Source organism: Onychomys torridus, chromosome 18 (genome assembly GCF_903995425.1).
Source record: "Onychomys torridus chromosome 18, mOncTor1.1, whole genome shotgun sequence".
Classification (NCBI taxonomy): Eukaryota; Metazoa; Chordata; class Mammalia; order Rodentia; family Cricetidae; genus Onychomys; species Onychomys torridus.
Window position 1 is genome coordinate 34,667,016 of NC_050460.1, and position 17,474 is coordinate 34,684,489.

General features: G+C 47.4%; 1 protein-coding gene across 1 annotated transcript in view; it reads right to left on the reverse strand.

The window, feature by feature from the left end:
* Window positions 1-9,359, reverse strand: part of Rfx8 (regulatory factor X8) — a 65,837-nt gene extending 56,478 nt beyond the window's left edge. The window contains exons 1-2 of the mRNA XM_036168242.1: window positions 9,067-9,359; window positions 6,381-6,504 (exon numbers count right to left, since the gene is read on the reverse strand). Of these exons, the coding sequence (XP_036024135.1) occupies window positions 6,381-6,504; window positions 9,067-9,131 (189 nt within the window). The 5' untranslated portion in view covers window positions 9,132-9,359. The remainder of the gene's footprint in view (window positions 1-6,380; window positions 6,505-9,066) is intronic.
* Window positions 9,360-17,474: the final 8,115 nt, after the last annotated feature.

Here is a 17,474-nt window from a genome sequence, read left to right on the forward strand (position 1 = left end):
GCGGTTCTCTGCGTTTCTAGACGAAATCGCTGGCATCTGATAGTATGTGCCATCGTGCATTGGGCTCTCTTCAATGCTATGCCACTGGCTGAAGTCAGGAAAATTCTCATGAAATTCGACTACCACCAGCGGCATGGGTCTAGCCTGTGGGCTGCCGCCATTGTTCCAATGCTTGCTTGCTTTCTTTTTTTTCTTCTAACATCATAGTTATTTTCATGACTCATCCCTTTTCCTCATTCCCAAGGTTTTTGTTTGTTTGTTTGTTTGTTTGTTTATGAGCAAATGGTACGAAACTGTCGAAATAATAGCTGTTTGGATTCAAATTCACATCTCTGGGCTGGGTTGCCTTGATGCACCCTGTGTTCAGGAATGCCCAAGTTCCACAAATCAACAGGAATCTCTCACAGTTGCCTTATCAAGGGGTTAACCACGGGCCCACTATCACATCTGCTAGAAGTAGAAATCTTGCATGTAGGGACACTTTGGAAGCCACGTCACTGCCAATGATGTCTGCACTTTGAAGAGATGCTCGGCTTTGTACCACCCACCTCCCTTTTGTAGTATCTTCCAGGAGCAGCCTTTGAGAGAAATGAGAAGGGGTTCCCTCTTACCTGACTTTTCATCTTTCTCTCATCCCTATCTGTCTGTCTGTCTATCTGTCTTGTAGTAGGTACCTGTTCCACCTATGACTTTGAGGTACCAGCCCCTAGGGTGTGGCCTTGGGGCTAGCCCAAGACCTGAGGGGCATGTGCGCCTCTCTCTCTCTCTCTCTCTCTCTCCTCCCCTGAGGGCTTGGATGTTGTGGACTGACTCAGGCAGCAAGAGCAGTGTGGGACAGGACACCAGCCTTCCAGGACTCTGTGACGATTTTGCCTTATTCTGTTTAGTGAGTTGTTTTCTCTAATTTATGTTCTAATAAACTCCCTAGATCCCTGAAGCGGACTCCCTTGGATTTCTTGCTATACTATCTACCTACTTATTATCCATCCATCTGTCTGACTGTCTGTCTATCTATCTATCTATCTATCTTCTGTCTACCCATCAGCCCACCAGCCATCCATACGCCACTCTCTAATCCATCTATCCTTGCCGTATCTATACAGAACGACAGAGTAAAAGGGGAAGAGAAGGATGAACAGTGAACCTGGGACTTGTATCTGTGGGCATTTTTGTTATAAAATGAGCATTTACTTATAAAACTAAAAAAAAAAAAAAATTTCCTGAGCTCACTCATACACAGTGACGTGGAGATGAGGAAAGGCACAGGGCTTCTCGCTGAGGGTCCGCCCGCCATCTCAGCTGAGAGGGGTATATGGGAAGGGTGGTCCAGTCGCTCCGAGTGTTTCCTGTGAGGAGGCCACTGCAGTTGCCATCTTGTGACAACCCAGACCTTGTGTGGGTCGGGCAAGAAGGGCCTTGGTGGATGAACAGACAGCAAGGCCGCTGCTCTAGGTTCTGTGAACACCACCCACAGTCTGCTCGGGCCAAGAGCGGCAAAGCATGTTCTGTGGCCGGAAGTCAGCAAGGTGTGAGAAAGCTGGAGTTGGGGGGAGCGCCAACTTTTCCAGTATAGTTGCAGAACATGAAGGAAAAGCAGGCAGACACCAGGAAGCTCCACCCGAAGACTTATCTCCCAAGCCGAGGGGCACATATTGAAATGTGCTCAAGGCAGGTACTGAAGAACCCATCACTAAAGGATCCAACTGGTGCTGGAGAGATGGCTCGGCAGTTAAGAGCACTGTCTGCTCTTTCAGAGGACCCAGGTTCAATTCCCAGCACCCACCTGGCAGCTCACAACTGTCTGTAACTCCAGTTCCAGGGGATCTGACACCCTCACACAGACATACATACAAGCAAAATATCAATGCACATAAAATAAAAATAAATAAATCCTTTTTTTTTTTTTTTTTTAAAAAAAAGGGGGGTCCAGCTGGCTCTTAAAAAAGAGTACAACCTCCCTGCAAGGTGGTGGCATACGCCTTTAATCCCAGAAAGCAGAGTAGGCAGAGCTCTGTGAGTTCAAGGCCAGCCTGGTCTACAGAGTGAGATCCAGGACAGGCACCAAAACTACACAGAGAAACCCTGTCTCCAAAAACAAACAAACAAACAACAAAAAAAGAGTACATCCTCTTTGTCCTTCCTTTCTCCCTTCTTCCTCCCAGAAAGGTTCAACCAACACTGGAAGCAGGGAGAGTCGGGAGACAGGAAACAAGCCCCCACACCTGGTTCTTTGCGGCCTGCCACAGAGCTGGGAAATGGGGAGAGCCCACCACTTGGAAGGTGTGCTAGAGTCTGGGAACTATATGAAGGTGGGCATTTCAAGTATCTGCTGCTGTGGTTGAGTGCACCAGGGTGACGAGAACTTTGCCTCACCCAGGGCTTCGAAGGATGCCTGCTGCCTGTTCACTAGCTCATCTGGGCAGAGGGAAATGGGAGCGCCCCAGGCACACAGGGGCAAGGGACATGAGAACCAGGTCTGTGATCACTCCCAGCTCCTGCTATTCACACACATGTGCGCATGTGTGCAAATGGACCATGCACGTTGGCTGTACCTTCGATAGGGAGGCCTCAGCCAGCACTTACTTCCCCCTTCCTAACACTTTTTGATTTCCACATTGCTCACAAAGGAGAGGCAATCCTTTTTGAATCAGAAAAGCATTCGTCTGTGTTATTTTAGCAGAGGAAGTCGGCCTCCGGAAACTCCCCAATCCATGGAAGATATCCTTTGCGGCCAGCATGCGCATTGCGTACTGCATGCCCATCAGAATCATCTGTGCAGGAACTCCTTGGGAATAGACTCAGCTCCCGGGGGAGGAGGGAGGAAGTGAGAATTGGATATTTTGTTGTTTCTCTTGTAAACATGCTTTGCGGTCATATCCTTTTCCCCTTCCCTTCTCCATTTAGCCACAGCTTTGGCACACAGGATACATTCCCAACAATCAGTCCCATTCCACTGGCGTATTCTCCAGGCAATGTGCCAACCAAACTTAATGTTAGAACCTTGGCATCTTGGGGAGTGGACTCTAAGGGAAATATTAAGACAAAGAATTCAAAATAAATGCAGAGGTCAGACACTGGAGTCTCTCGTTTCTTTCCTTTGGAATGCTCTGCACTGTGAAACGAGGCACAACATAATTTTTTCCCCCATTGTTTGGTGCAGAGAGTGGACACAGGGCTCCCCATGCTAAGCAAGGGTTCTACTACTGAGCTATGTTCCTGGACCCTAAATCCGAAAAGGGGGTGGAAGAGAATTTTCTTTTAGAACTGAACAAACTCTAACGACACCATTCAGAGAGATGGGAAAACGTCTCTGCCATCTTAGCCCAGGAAAGAGCATGCCCTGCTGACCTCACCTCGTTCCCTCGGAGAAGACCAGCAAGTGGGCAGATGAGAGAAGACTGATATGTCAGGCTACCCAGGACTCTCTGCAGGGCCTTTGACGATGTTTCCTAAAATTCCGAGTGATGAAATCGAAACATTTGGGCTGTGTGATATCAGGTGGGAATCCCAGGGGGCTGGAAAACCTTCCTGAGTCACCCTGTGAGATGTAGTGATAAAGGGACCTGGAATGTGTCTTCCTCTTTGGTTTTGATTCCTTTATTGACATGGAGTATTTACAACTTCTAAAGAAGTCCTGGGAGATCTGCTTATGTGGAAAAAAAAGATTTGTTTTTGTTGGTGACAGATTTAAAGTGAACTAAGAGAATGATAAGAAGGACCAAAGCCCCAAAGAAAAGAAGAAACAAACGGAAAACAAACAAGAAAACACTCCTGTGTCTGAGCACACTGTAGAGGCGCTGGGTGGCACTGGGTGGCATCCATGAAGCCACTTTTAGGGGGAATATCCACAAACTGAAGTCACAATGAAATGGGTAGGCAGGAAGGTGGCCTTTTAGGAGCCGAGAGTAGTCGTGACCAAGGCAAGGCGGTAAGAGCGGTTGCTTCCCGAATTCAAGCAGCTGTCCCATTAGAAGGTTCAACCACCTATCACAAGCACAGAGTGGTCATCAACGACGGGAAGCTTCAGCTGGGAGGACTGAGTTGGAAGAGCAGATCTGCATAATTCAGTGTTTGGGAAAACACATCAGCATCCCCAGGATTACCAGTGGAAGGTAAGGGAGCTACTTGGAGAACAGTTTGGTCCTCAAGACCACACACCTTGTGATTTGCCCATGTCCCTCTTCAGGTTCACGCCCAAGAGACAATCATCACTGAACACAGGCACATGATTGGTTACAACAGGGACATCAGGGAATAGTCCTAGTGTCCACCCACAGTAAGGGATGGCACAAAGTAAGCACAATATCACACAAGGATCGAAGGAGCTCTTCATATAATATTAAGTGATGAAAAGCTCACCAACTGGCTAGAGGCCAGTAAGACGCCAGGGCCCACCTGTCTCTGTCTCCTCAGTGCTGGGGTTACAGACATGCACCACCACATTCAGCTTTTTGCATGGGTGCTGGGGATCAAAACTCAGGTCCTCACACTTGCTCAGCAAGCCCCATTCCCCCGAGCCATCTCCCTGGTTGATTTAGTTCTTTTATCTTTATCAGGTTCTTTGCTTTTTGTTTTTTTCTTTTTCTTTTGGTTTTTCGAGACAGGGTTTCTCTGTGTAGCTTTGTGCCTGTCCTGGAACTCACTCTGTAGCCCAGGCTGGCCTCGAACTCACAGAGATCCTCCTGCCTCTGCCTCCCGAGTGCTGGGATTAAAGGCGTACACCACCACCTCTGCCCTTTTTTGTTGTTGTTGTTGTTTGGTTGTTTTTGTTTTTGCTTGTTTGTTTGTTTGTTGGTTGCTTTGCTCTTTTTCTTTTCTTTCTTTCTTTTTTTTTTTTTTTTTTTTTTTTTTTTTTTTTTTTTGGTTTTTCGAGATAGGGTTTCTCTGTGTAGCTTTGCACCTTTCCTGGAACTCACACTGTAGCCCAGGCTGGCCTCAATCCTTTGCTTTTCTTATCCAGACAAGATGATGAGGACAATGATGAATTTTTTAACCATCAGGCTATACATTCACCAGTGATCAAATGACACCCTCAATCAATCCGATTCTGTGTGCACAAGGCCCCTTACAAAGAAAGGGGAGAAACAGAGTCAGCAGCTCTGTGACCCCCATCAGCAAGCTCCTTGTCACCCTCGTCGTTTAAGATCAACCTGGATATATGGTGCAGGCCAAGCCCCACGATGAGGAGGTGAGTGATTTTCATGAGCCTGTGCTCTGTCAGTTGAACTACAAATCCTGGCATGGGCTGTTTGTCCAGAGGAATAGCACCCTTTCCTCTGCAGAAATATGCTGTTCTTCACTTAGCTTCAGGTCTTAGCCCAGAGAGGGCACACTGTTCTCATGATGTTCACAGCCAAGGGAAGGTGCTTAGAAGGCTGCTCTTGTCCTGGGCATCACTCAGACTAGGTGATCACCAATGTCTCTGTGATCAAGGGTTTTTTTTTTTTGTTTTTATTTTTGTTTTTGCTTTTGTTTTTTGGTGAAATCAAGTAGAAAAAACTCTGCACCTGATTCAGGAGGCTAGCTCTGCTAACCATGCACTATGGCCAGCCGTGGGACCCTTGGCTTTAATCACTCCAGGTTTATTTTGCTAGCAATCAAATAACACTGGTGATACCTGCAGGCCTGGTAGCCTGAACAACTAGAATGCAGTGAGGGCTGAATTTGTTCTCTGTCAACCTCACTGTTGTATTCCCAGCATCGAAAGGAGGGTCTACCATTAAGGAGTTACTCAGAAGAGCTGTTGAATAACGAGGGTTTGAGATTGTCATTTTGTTGTATATTAACTGTTCTCAGATGAAGTTCCTGGATATGAGTGCTAACTTCCAAAGCCAATGAGTCCCCTAAATCCAACTGAAGTGCAGGAAACATCAATTGCTGGGTACCAGAGTGTCTCAGAACTGTGTTGGGAGAGCTTTGACACTCTGTGCAGGAGTAAGTAGTGCCCGGCAAACCAAGCTCTTTGGCGAATGTTGGGGTTACCACAAAAAGAGTACTCCAACTTCCTCCCAACCACTGTAAAGCATGGAGATGTAAATTAGATTTTTCAATACAAATGAGGGCTACTGGCTGGTGACTCCTGAGAATGAAGCCAGCTAGACCTGCTGAGACCCCATTAAATCCAAATGTATGTTAGACTTTGCTCAGGGGCAATCAGCTGTGTCCTACACATATCGGGTCCCATAAGGCTTTGCCATCAGCAACACTGTACCTATCTCTGTCTATATTTGAACAAGGATATACCCTAAGATTTCTCAGAATGTATCTTCACACTTAAGTCACCCAAGGCTGAAACTTACAAAAAACAAACAAACAAACAAACAAACAAAAAAACCCAAAACACCCCAGTGAATACAGCTCCACTAAAACTCCCTACTTACCTTCCCGAATGTTGCTGGGTTAACCTGGTTCTGAGCACTCTGCCCACAGGTCTCCACATAAATCTCATACATGAGACATCGAGGCACACTAAACCCTTCACAGACGCAGAAATTGTCAACTAGCCTGCAGAGAGGGGGGGGGGACCAGAAATAGGAAATTGGCAGCTGTTTTTCTGAAGTAAGGACACTCTGACAGAGCCAGTGACCAGGCCATACATGGGTCCAGCCAATTGACCTCTGTCTAGGTTACTGAATGGAGCAGGCGCTCACAGGCAGCCTAGAAAACGATCTCTTTTATCCTCAGGCCAGTGTTAGGAATATAGACTACAGGTTTTCAGTTGTCAACACTGTAAGGTTTGGGAGTTCATTGGAGGGGAAGTCACATGCTAAAAAGAAGTAGATACTCTTTGATGAATCTTTACAGAGACTGTAGCCAAGATCTATGTAACTGCAGGATGAGAATTATATACCTGGTAAAGCAAAGTAATACCACAGTGTATACTTACTTAAGGAGTGGGGACAGGTTAAGGGTGTGGATGTTAATCGGTCCCAGAGGCCCACAGGCTAACAGCCTGGCCACTACCTTATGGCGTTTGGGGGGATGGTGGGACTGCTGTAAGGAAGTTAAGTCACTGGGGTGTGCCTTTGAAGGGGATGTTGGGACTTGGGGTCCCCTCCTCTCTGCTTTATGGCTGCCATTAGCATCATGGCTCTCAGGGACACCCTCCATGCTGCTCTGTCCTGCTACAGACACAAAACAATGGAGCCAGGTGACCCTGGACTGAAACCTCTGGAGGAGCCATTAGTCAGGGTAAGCCATTCTCTTTATGAACCTGATTTTCTCAGGGATTGCCATTTTTATCTCTCCCATCATAATGCCAAACAGAAGCATGAAAACCATAGGCATTGGAGGTGTTAGCAGACTGTCTCCAGGGAGCACGGCCCAAGGAGTAACTGGTCTGGGAAGCCTGACCTCTATTGCATGTGACTCTGTGGAGAGGATGTGAGGTAACACTACCTACCACAGGTGACCCTGGGTAAGGGCTGCCAGTGTGCCACCAAAATGCCCTGTGTTTTACCTGAGGTTGGATGCCGAGGACCATCCCAGCCCGAGGGTCTGTACCCACAGTACTGTGTCCATTCCTGTGTTCCCCAGTCTGACTGTGCCCCTTCCTGTCTCTGTGATGGAAACCTCTTCTCTCCATTCCCCTAGACTAGCCAACATCCCCAATTTTCTCCAGGGGACAATTTATCATGCATAGATGACAGGGGCACTGATGTCCTAGCTAGGACCCCACTTGACTAATAGATCATTGTCCCACCCAACAGACCCCCGACTGGAAGACACAGGGTAAAGTAATGCAGACACATGGCCCTTCTTCCACTGGACAACAGTTGGGGCCTCTCTACTCTGTCCTGAGCTGACTGCCAGGGCTCCAGCTCTTGGTTTTTGCTCTCTCTATGGATCGACACACCCCTCCCTTTGGGGAGCCTGGTCCCTTCCATTCCAAGGTATTAGAAGTTGGGACAGTATTTTGAAAGCCAATGTTAGGTGAATTGAAGTCTTCCAGTCTTTTCTCCCAGCCCCGGAGGACATGTTGGCAGAGGCCCACCTACTTAAGAATTCTAGGCATGGGACTTGATTTGGACTTGCTGCTAAAATATACCCACTTAAAGACATCTGTTATCTCTGGAAGGGATTTGGGGCACCTGCCTTGTCCCAAACCACAAGCCACCTTAAGGAGGATACCCAAGTATTTCAAATTTTATAATCATTCTTTCTAATCTATCTAGGAAAATTCAAAACCCCAGAAATGCAGTGATGAGCTGAAAGTTAACTAAGGTAGCAAGCTGACTCTTCCTGCTAAGAAGGTGAGCAAAAACAAAACAAAACAAAAAACAAACAAACCAAAAAAAAAAAACCCCACCCATGTTGCTGTTGTTGTTGTTTTTTTTTTTTTCATTCAAGATGAAAAGGACTGTAATTTTTTTTTTTTTTGGAAGAAAGTATAACTATAATTGTAAACACACTCTTCATTCTTTTTTTTCATATTTCTTACTCAGGTGACTCTTTAAAAAGAGTTTCCCCTGAGAAACATTTCTTAAAACTTACAAAAAGAAAAATGTAGGCTGATGTATAATAGTCACCTTATAAAGCCACGGTCTGAGGACTGGCTTCGATTATTTTCCTATTTATAAAGAGCAGCAGACTCTTGAGTTCAGTCCCACGGGCTGAGAGTATTTTTCGTTCTAGTATTTTTTCTTTTTTCTGTATTTAAATAGCCAAGAAATGAATAATTTCATAAATAATATGGAATGCATTGTGGAAGCTAAAAGTTGTTTTAAGTCAGGCACATCCACTCTAGAGCTCACGCCAGGAGGAAAAAAAAAAAAAACAAAAAAAAAACGTTTCCTCCCTGGCCAACGCCTGCCTGCGTTCCAGGTCTCCTACCAACAGGCCTAGGTCGGGGACAAGCTGGACTGCTTCCCACGGGAAGTGTGACCCACGGGGACAGCCAAATGTAAAACCGGAGCCGGGTGCGGATGCGGGACGGCGTGTGTGTGGGGACCGGCGTCCTCAGCCCTGGCCTCCTGCCCTCGACCCAGAGATGCTCCTGCCCTCCCTCGGCCTGGGCTCCAGCCCCGCCCGCGGCGACCCGCCCTGCGCCGCGTCCCCGCCTCTCACCACTGGATGATGCCCCGGTGCAGGCCGCGGCTGCCCGCAGGGGAGGCCGGCACCGCCTCGGCCATGGCTCCGGCCGGCTGCAGCCGGGCAGCGAGCGGGCGGCACCGGTCCCCTCGGCCCTGTTTACTTTAGAGCTGGGGCGCGCGGGGAACACGCGGGGAGCCCTGCCGCAGCCAGGGAGGAGGATGGTGGACCCACGCCCTGCATGTAGAGGTGCGGGTTAGGGTCGCCCACCCCACCCCAGATCAAAGGTCTGGGAAGTATCTTCCTACCCTGCCCTTGCCAGCTTTGGACCAACGGATCCAGCCAGGAAAGGAGAAAGAAAAGCCGAGGCACATGCTTCCAACCAGGTCGCTCCTTGTGTTTGTATCATCAAGAGTCGTCGGCTGGACTGCACTTGGAAATTATTTGGTTATTTTGGCACTTCGGAGAAATACTGACGTCCAAGCAATACCTCCTTCCCCAAAGGGGTTCGGTATATCTGGCCCGGGGGGGGGTGGGGCATGGGGGAAGGGCGTTGACCTGGGAAAAGCCACTCTCTTGGATGAGGCTGTGTTCCAGGTGACTGGAAAGCTGAAAACAGCCAGGCCCGAGGGCCTAGAATCACAGGGAGGGGGACTACAGGTGAGGCCAGTGTGAAGCTTCTTCAGGTGGCTGCAGCTGCAGATTGATCCCCAGAGCCTGAAGCCAGGCTAAGCCTTTCTTGCCCTGCAGAGCCAAGTGTGTTTGTGTGGCTGTTTTGTGACTGCGGTCTCCGAAGCTGACTTCTTTCTTGGGGAAAGAGGCGGCTGTGTTCACAGGCATGCCATGCCGCACAGCCAGAGCCCACCAACCAGTAGATGACACCGGCCGCCCACTGCTTACGAGTCTCCTAAGGATGTCTCAGTCTAGATGAAAAACGTATTTGACAACCGTAGTAACACAGTATCAAAGTTCAACTTAAAAAACGAGTGGAGGACATGAACAGGCCTTTCTCCGGAGAAGACACGCCTGTGTGCACTAAGCACCTGAAGAGATGCTCAGCTTTAGAAAGAGATGCAAGCCCGGGCTGTACCCATTGGAATGACTCTTAGAAACAGAAAACAACAAATATTCGTGAAGATGTAGAGAAATTGGGACCCTTGCTTCCTGCTGGTAGGGATGAAGAGTGGAGCAGTTGCTATGGGAAACGGTATTGCCAGTTCCTCTAACCATGGGATTATCAAATGATGGAGTAGTGTCCAGTTCTAGATGCACACTCAAAGCAATGGGAAGCAAGCACTGAAGCATGTGCAGCCAAGTTCATAGCGGCACCATCCATGGGGAAGCCGTCTGAATGTCCATGGACCGACAAATGGGTAAAGAAAATGTGGTATATCCAAACCACTGGCTGGTATTCATTCCTTAAAAGTCATTCACTTCTGACACATGCTACAAAGTGGATGGATTTTAAAACCATTATGCTAATTGAGGAAGACCCCCTAAGGGTGCTCCTATTTATACGAGGTACGTCTGGTAATCAGACTCAAAGAGACAGAAAAATAGATGGTCGTCATCTAGGGGTAGCCGTGGAGGATGTTAAATAGGAATTCATACTTAACAGTGTTGAGTTTCAGTCTAGCATGATGAAAAAAAAAAAAACCTCTATAGCTAGATGATCAACACAACATGAATATACTTAATGTTGCTGAGTTGTGCAATTAAAAATGGGTAAATGTTTGATGTGATATATACTTCGCACTTTTTGAAACAATCTGCCCCCAAACACACCTATTTGAACAAACACACCTATTTGAAAGCCCCTTCTGAAAGCAGGGCAGAAAGGCAGTAAGCATATGAAAGTGCCAACTGCCTCCCACATCTGGGCACATCATGGCACGTGGCAGCCTCCTTTCCACGGGAACACCAACATCATGGGTAAGGTTCCAAGGAACAAATAAGTTCCAAAGCAGCCATTACGGGACATCCGAGGGAGAACCTTCACCATGAGGTGTGACTAGGTCACTGGAGCGGAGAAAGGATGGTACCTGGGCCTTCATGGGGATGTTGTACTGCACTGAGGTGTAGTCAATCTTGTCTTGAAGCTGGGAGAATCTTCAGGGCTGGATTGTGTGGGGGAGTGAGGAGGTTGGAATAACTCAGTCAACAAGTGACCCACTGCCAATTTATCATCTAAGCTCAGTTTCTGTGTTCAGGAAAGGATGATTTAAAAAGCCAGGCTGAGCTCCGGGAATCCAATTGATGAGAGAGAGGAGAGATACTGCAGGCGAGGGACGTTGAGATCATGATGGAAGGATGTGCAGAGATGACCGGCCACACTAGTGGAAGCCCATGACCTGTGGACACCTTGCACAGCCTTGGTGCAGTGGGAAGGGGCTTGGACCTGCCTAGGCTCAGTGTGTGGAGCTCTGCTGACTCCCCATGGGAGACCTCGATTTGGGGGATGTGGGGGTGTGGGGTGGCATGGGAAAGAGGTCTGGGGGGTGGGGAGAGGGAGGAGGGGGAGTCTGTGGATAGCATGTGGAGTGAGTAGAGAATTTCTTAATAAAGAAAAATGAAAAGAAAAAAGAAGAAGAAGAAAAGCCATCTGTAGGGACAAGTGGCCATGCATCATATTCTCGGAGTCCGGGGATAAGACGGACACTCTCCATGCTTCTAGAGAGCATCCCTCAAGGCAGGGAAGGTCAAGTGTATGTGTAGGTAAGAAGCATGTTGGAACACTGGTCTCAAGCTCATTTAGGAGACACAGCTGAATGGGGAAAGGGGAGTAAAATGCCAACTTCATTGAAGAATTAGCAACAAGAACCAAAGAGATGGGGTGCGGGGAAGTACTCAGCAAGGTAGCTGTCTCAGAGTCAGCCATCTTTCCCTAGTTGAGTCTCCAAGGGCCGATTGGTCCTTTGTGCTTCAGCAGGAACACCATGGTCTTCTGATGTGCTTTCTCCAAGGGCTCCGATGCTGGGATTTCTGCAGCGACACAGGTGGCTTCTACTCACAGGAAACCGAGGGCAGGACTCTTCCACATCTGCCTTAGGGTTTTATTGCTGTGAAGAAACACCATGACCACAGCAACTTGTATAAAGGAAAACATTTAACTGGGGCTGGCTTACTGTATTCAGAGGTTTAGTCCATTGATCACCATGGTGGGGAGCACGGCAGCATGCAGGCAGACATGGTGCTGGAGGAGGAGCTGAGAGTTCTACATCCAGGTTGGCAGGCAGCAGGAAGTGAATGGGCTTGGGCTTCTGAGACCTTAAAACACACCCACTAGTGACACACTCCCCCCCCCCCCGCCCCAGAAAGGCCACATCTACTCCAACAAGGCCACACTGTCTAACAGTGCCACTCCCTTTGGGCCAAGTAGTCAAGCACGTGAGTCGATGGAAGCCATTCCCATTCAAACCACTGTGCCATCCTGGATGCTGCTTCATCCTCAAGACAGCTCCCTTCCACTCAGGCCATGTCTCAAGACACCAGCTCCTGTACCCAGAGACTAGACAGAGCCAAGGCAAGTGTCTGTTTGTCATTCCAGGTCTCTTGTTACCCCACTTTGACTGCACAATATTTGCCTGTGCTTCGAGGACCAGTACGTTCCTGGCATGGGGTTGGACTTCAGAAATACAAGTGACACCATCACCATTGGGTTGACTGTGTATTTCCGCTAGTTGTTACTTCCAGTGATGGACGCTATGAAATGCAAACATGACCTCATTTTAGCCCAAAGCTATTGAGGCCTGTTGATTAGAGGGCTCTAGAAAAGAGGCCATAGGGTCGATTTCACACCTTCTACACCCCAGGGGCCTATTAATTTCAGCTGCCACCTGTGTCCTTATATGATCGAGCATGTTACAGATTCAGACTTTGATTAGTTAGATGCTAATCCAGTGACATTCTTAGAAGACTTATCCCTAGCCCATGCCTTCTTAATGGACTAAATGTGCAGAGGACACTTACCTTTGCACATGACTTTTTATCAGCAGAATATTTATGGCTTTTATTAGAGTTGAACATAAAGCTACCTAAGTGCTGAGTAAAAGTAGGTCTACAAACCATTTTCCTTTCAAAGGATGATTCACAGCCACTAACACAATGAAAACTTTGTCTTGCAGCTGAAGGGACAGCCTGACCCATGCCTATAACTCTGTCCTACTAGAAAAGACCCATCTCTCACTCCAGCTCAACATCTTCACTCTGCCTTACACCACGGCAATGAAAATAAATCCGAAGGTTTCTATCACATGGCAGTTCAGTTCTGTAAGCTGTATCTTAATGCTCACAATGCCTTTCCTCCTCCCACTCAGAATGCATCTCTTCTTTTTCCTCCTTTGGGCTAATTGGTTTCTAGATTATCCAATTAGTCTCAATTCACCTTCTAAGAGGGCACCAGCTGTGCTTTATCCTTGCACAAAGCCACCTCTGATGATCCTGGGTGCTTAATTGTGTTCCATTCTTGCAATTATTCAGGGTCTGTGGATGGACCCAGGTGTCTCCAGGCAATGATAGGTTTTTAAATAAAGCTAATGAGGACATGGAATGCATCAGGTCCGAAATTCACAAGGAAGCAGGCAGTTGCACAAAGAGGCCGTTGCAGAGACTGGCCAACTTTCACTGTCCATCTGGGCGTGCAAGACACTAAACTAGCAGGCTGCAGACTTGCAAATTATATTGAGGTGAAACACTCCCATTGTAGAGAGTCAAAATCACTCCTGCATGTTACAGTTTTCATTGGTCTGCACTTACCTTGTGAGCGGCTGAGTGTTGTCCCAATGGAAAGCAATAGAACACTGAAAATCTAACAATATCCCCTCTTCCCCATGGGAGGGGGGGTCTCACTATGTAGCCCAGGCTAGCCTGGAATTCCTGGGCTCATGGGATTTCTTTACCTCAGTCTCCTAAGTAGCTAGGACTATTCAGGTTGTTAATATTCTGATCCACACCCCGCCCCTGAAATCCCACCCCTTGGTGTCTCTTTTTAAGGAAAAACTCTCTCTCTCTCTCCTTTTCCTCCAGGAGGAAAAGGGGTGTGCACCCCTTGACCTTTCTCTCTCTCTTCTCCCCCTCTTTCCTATATTTCTCTTCATCTCTCTATTATAATAAACTCTCCACGTGGATACAGCATCTGAGTTGTGAAATTACTGGCCACTGCCACCGCCATCATGCCTACATGGTGTGCATCTGCCCAGCAAGGCAGCAAGTGTTCCTCCCCACGCCCCAGCCAGCTGGGGGTTCCCCACATGTGCATAATTCATAACACAGGTAGACCTAACAGGATGACTGGTTCCCTGGCACTCTTAATCTGGGGCACCATAGAGGCACCCACTTCCCATAGCGGTCTCTTTTCCTTCTGTTCCCATAGGGCATATGGAAAAGCTGGCTCTGTGTGGTGTAACAAACAACATTATCTCCGGAGGAACTCGGAGAATGCTCGGAATGAGAAGAAACTGCCCCCATTTGTCACAGATTACAGAGCTCATTACGACTCAGAGCATAATGTACTTGAACTCTGGTACACTGGAAGAGGACTTCTCTGGAAGATGGATAGAAAATTAAGCAAAACAAAAATGGGAAGCAGTTCCCTTTTCTTTACAGAACTGGCAGGGCATGAGGGCTATCAAATAAGAGAGGCAATTAGGCACCATCTCAATCGTAACTTCCCACAAAAGTGTGTCTTTGCCTACTTTGTTAAGTAATTTTAAAAAATGGGTGAAAAAGGCACTAAATCATTACCTTAGATGTGTATTGTAAATATTACTTTAAAGGGTGTTGGGGTGTAGAGGTTGTTTTGTAAAGTGGTGTTTGAATGCTAGCACTGGGACATGTCTCATCTTTGTCTTCCCTGACTCTCCGGATTGCTCTTCGGTATGAGCACAGGCGAACAGCTGCTTGCCCCCATCATTTTGCATGGATTCATTTCCCCACACTGACGCCACTGTGAAATGCATTTTACTGAAGCATCTTCAAACCTCACATGTGTTTGAGAGAGCTTCCTGTGGGTCATGTGATGCTCCTGCTAATTACCCATTGGGATTCCCCAGTGGAAGGAAGCCGGAAGGAAGCATTCTGTACAAGGGCCTCTGCCTGAGCTTTGCTGGAGAACAAAGGTAAACACATCCCAGTGGATGTCTGCAGATGGTTACAAGAAAGCATGCTTTAGAAGCCTACCTTCATAAATGCTGCGAATGGTCAGACCCCCTGCAAAGCCAACTCAAGATGTAAATATAGGTTCAATTTCTTAACTTAATGGTGGCACCAGAAGAGTTTCTGACTTCAGATTTATTTATTACATTTGGAACATTCACATATATATATATATGAAATGAAGTACCTTGGGGACAGGAGTCTAGTCCAAACACAAAATTTATATTTCAAACATGCCATAGACACACAGTCTGGAGCTGATTGTGAGAAGTTATACCTGGATGTGTGAAAGTGTCCTATCACTGTTCAGAAAAGTTTTGGCTGTGGCGCCTTTCAGATTTCTGGTGTTTGGATTAGGTGTGCTCAGTTTGTATGGCCAAGGTCATCTTTTAACATACAGTTTTCGCCGGGCGGTGGTGGAGAACACCTTTAATCCCAACACTCCAGAGGCAGAGGCAGGTAGATCTTTGTGAGTTCAAGGCCAGCCTGGTCTACCAAGCAAGATCCAGGAAAGGCACAAAGCTACACAGAGAAACCCTGTCTTGAAAAAAAAAAAAAAAAGATACAGTTTTCACATGTTACAACTGTGCCAGGCTCCTGACAACAGCCTTTGCTATGGACATACAGCTAAACCCCTCTACCTATATCCACCCTTCCAGACCACTCAGCATGGGCACAGGTTCCAAAACTTTGCCCAGGGAAGCTGGGATGAGAAGCCACAGGAAGCCAGCTGGGAGACCAGGACAGACAGATGCCTAAGTGTTCTCTGGTTCCATGTAGCCCAGCTGTCCCTCCTGAAGTGAAGGACTGTGTGGTTTTTCTGTCTCCCCTAGCAGACTAACACTCTGATTCAGCTAGTTTGAGCAAGTTTCCTTTCCTTTTCAAGTGGACGAACTTTCTAGTATCTGTTGTTTGTTCTCCAAAGGGAAGGTTTGGGGTTACTCCCATACCAGCTCTGAGGGGCAGAGCAGGGGACAGTGTTCAGTCAATCATTCATATACCACCTCCCCAGGAAACTTTGTGTACAGTTTGTGTGCTGGGGCTGGGAGACCCCAGTAAAGGCTTGCTGCAGTGTCTGTGATTATGCTACCCATGGTGACTGCCATCTTTCATAAAGACACAAGAATGAAAATATGGCTACCCCAACATGCCTCAAAAATAAAGGTCATGTAGTCCAAGATCACAGGGATGCTACAGGTTACACCTGGACCCCAGGGGCCCATAATGACACAGAACAGGCAAGAATAAATCAGAGATGAGAGGAAGGTGGGGACTGAGGTCTCACCATGCCCAGTCATATGTATGGACCTGGTTGCCATGGAACAAGCATCACCCAAAAGAACAAGCCACATCTAGAGGGGAGGGAAGTCCTGGTGTGCTGACAAGCAAGGTTAAAGTTGGATTATTTTGCCCCATTTTACACATGTGGTGTTCTGACATGGCCACTGCGGGGTCTAGAGTCCCTTTTGTAGGTTCTTGGTCCTGTAGGTGAAAGAACCTGACATAGTCACGGAAGGGAGCTGGAGGACACAACAGCGGAGAGAGAGAACAACAGTCTGGCCATCTCCAAATCCTCACAGCTCGGAGGAAGGAGGCGGAAGGAAAGGGCAGGAAGGGACTCTGAGTTAGAAGTCACTAGAGTCCAGCTCAGCAATGGAGTTTTCTGAGTAGCTGCATGAGGAGGAAGGCTATGGGGTCCATCTAAGCACATCTCACTAAGGGGGACATTGTTTCTTCCATTGCCTTATCTTGCCCCTAAGGTACCATGTTGTATTGAATTGCCTGGTATTGCACGGTACACCCTACTGCTGTGGAATAATGTTATTGTACATTGGTTTAATGAAATGCTGATCGGCCGGTAGCCAGGCAAGAAGTATAGGTGGGATAAGCAGACAAGAAAGGGAAAGGTTGAGTCATACGCCAGCCCACTGTCCAGGGAGCAGCGTGTAATAGACACAGGTAAAGCCACAGAAAACATGTTGACATAGAGATGAACAGAAATGGGCTGAGTTTAAGTGTAAGAGCTAGTCAGTAGTTAGCCTGAGCTAATGGCCGAGCAGTTTTAATTAATGTAAGCCTCTGTGTGTTTACTTGGGTCTGAGTGGCTGCAGACCAGGCGGGGCACAGGAAAACTTACAGCTACACCCTACCATATTGTACCGTATCATATCATATTACATCATATCCCACCATGCATCACAGTCATATTACACTGTTTCATATCACATTCTAGCATACCATATCATATTGTACTGAAATGTACTGTATCACATTATTTATCACATATCCTA